Source organism: Colobus angolensis, unplaced genomic scaffold, assembly GCF_000951035.1.
Source record: "Colobus angolensis palliatus isolate OR3802 unplaced genomic scaffold, Cang.pa_1.0 Scaffold76, whole genome shotgun sequence".
In the NCBI taxonomy this organism is placed as follows: Eukaryota; Metazoa; Chordata; class Mammalia; order Primates; family Cercopithecidae; genus Colobus; species Colobus angolensis.
In genome coordinates this window covers 568,441-569,898 of record NW_012121376.1, presented here as the reverse complement: position 1 = coordinate 569,898, position 1,458 = coordinate 568,441, and the positions used below count along the sequence as shown (strand labels likewise).

The 1,458-nt window shown below is 54.5% G+C and overlaps 1 protein-coding gene across 1 annotated transcript in view; it reads left to right on the top strand.

The window, feature by feature from the left end:
• Positions 1-1,458, top strand: part of RPL13 (ribosomal protein L13) — a 5,067-nt gene that overhangs the window by 2,800 nt on the left and 809 nt on the right. The window contains exons 2-4 of the mRNA XM_011928071.1: positions 1-106; positions 313-486; positions 1,107-1,163. Of these exons, the coding sequence (XP_011783461.1) occupies positions 1-106; positions 313-486; positions 1,107-1,163 (337 nt within the window). The remainder of the gene's footprint in view (positions 107-312; positions 487-1,106; positions 1,164-1,458) is intronic.

The window sequence follows — 1,458 nt, the reverse complement described above, 5'->3', positions numbered from 1 at the left end:
CCCGCGCCCCGCGTCGGGGCCCATCCGGCCCATCGTGCGCTGCCCCACGGTTCGGTACCACACGAAGGTGCGCGCTGGCCGCGGCTTCAGCCTGGAGGAGCTCAGGGTGAGTAGCGGCCGCTCCGCGGTGTCAGGAGGGCCCCTGAGTCCCCTCTGCTGGCCTCAGTCGCGTGATGACATTCTCCGGAATCGCTGTACGGCCTTGATGAAAGCACGTTTGAACCCTTTTCCATCTGATCGCTGAGCCTTTCATCCGGCCTTGGGGTGGAGAAAGCCCGGGCCTGCCTCCATCTCTCTCCGGTTCTGGGGCAGGTGGCCGGCATTCACAAGAAGGTGGCCCGGACCATCGGCATTTCTGTGGATCCGAGGAGGCGGAACAAGTCCACGGAGTCCCTGCAGGCCAACGTGCAGCGGCTGAAGGAGTACCGCTCCAAACTCATCCTCTTCCCCAGGAAGCCCTCGGCCCCCAAGAAGGGAGACAGTTCTGTGAGTACAGGGCTCTCTGGCTGTCCTGGCGCGCGGGGAAAGTGAGGCTTGGTTCCTTTATCAGTGACACCCGTCCCTGGGTCCTGCTGGGGTGAGAAGAACCAAAACATTGTGGCTGTTCTGATCCGCAAGATACGCCTGTCTGGCAGGAGTGGATGATGAGCTAATCGAGACTACTAAGGTTCACCTGTGGTTTTCAGCAAGGGTGACCTTAATGGTCATGGCAAAGGCTGTGTGACTTGGAGCCAGCTTTTTCCATTGAAATCATTGTCTCCCTAAAAATCGTATTCCAAATATTCTAGAAAAACCTTGTAGGATAAGGTTGATAGGAGTCCATTGTATACTTTTCCGGGTAGTTGAATCAGGGAACGATTTTCTCTGCCCCGTCTCTGGTTCACAGGTAGATACAACTGTCTCATGCGTGTTCTGTCAACTCAGTAAGATAGTCACGTAACTAGTAATGACTGTTCTCAACACTGGGGACACAAAGTATGTTGTAGGAAAGGCTCAGACACTGGTGCTGAACTTGGGATTCCCAGGGGGAAGTCTGGGGCCAGGCGAGGGTGGAGGCCTTGGGGCAGTGCGGCTAAAGGCACTTAACTCTTCTCATTCATCAACAGGCTGAAGAACTGAAACTGGCCACCCAGCTGACGGGACCGGTCATGCCCATCCGGAATGTAAGTTAACACTTGCTCAAATCCAGGCTTTAGACGAGATCTGTGGGTGAACACATGGGTATCTGAGATGGGGATCAGGCGAAGTGTTTTTGGTTTTTTTGGAAAGAGAGTTTCTCTACGTTGCTTACATTGGTTTTGAATTTCTGGATTTACAGACCTGAGCTGCCGTGTCGAGCTCAGGCACGGAGGGTTTTCCTTTTCTTTTTTTTTTTTTTTTTGAGACGGAGTCTCGCTCTGTCGCCCAGGCTGGAGTGCAGTGGCGGGATCTCAGCTCACTGCAAGCTCCGCCTCCCGG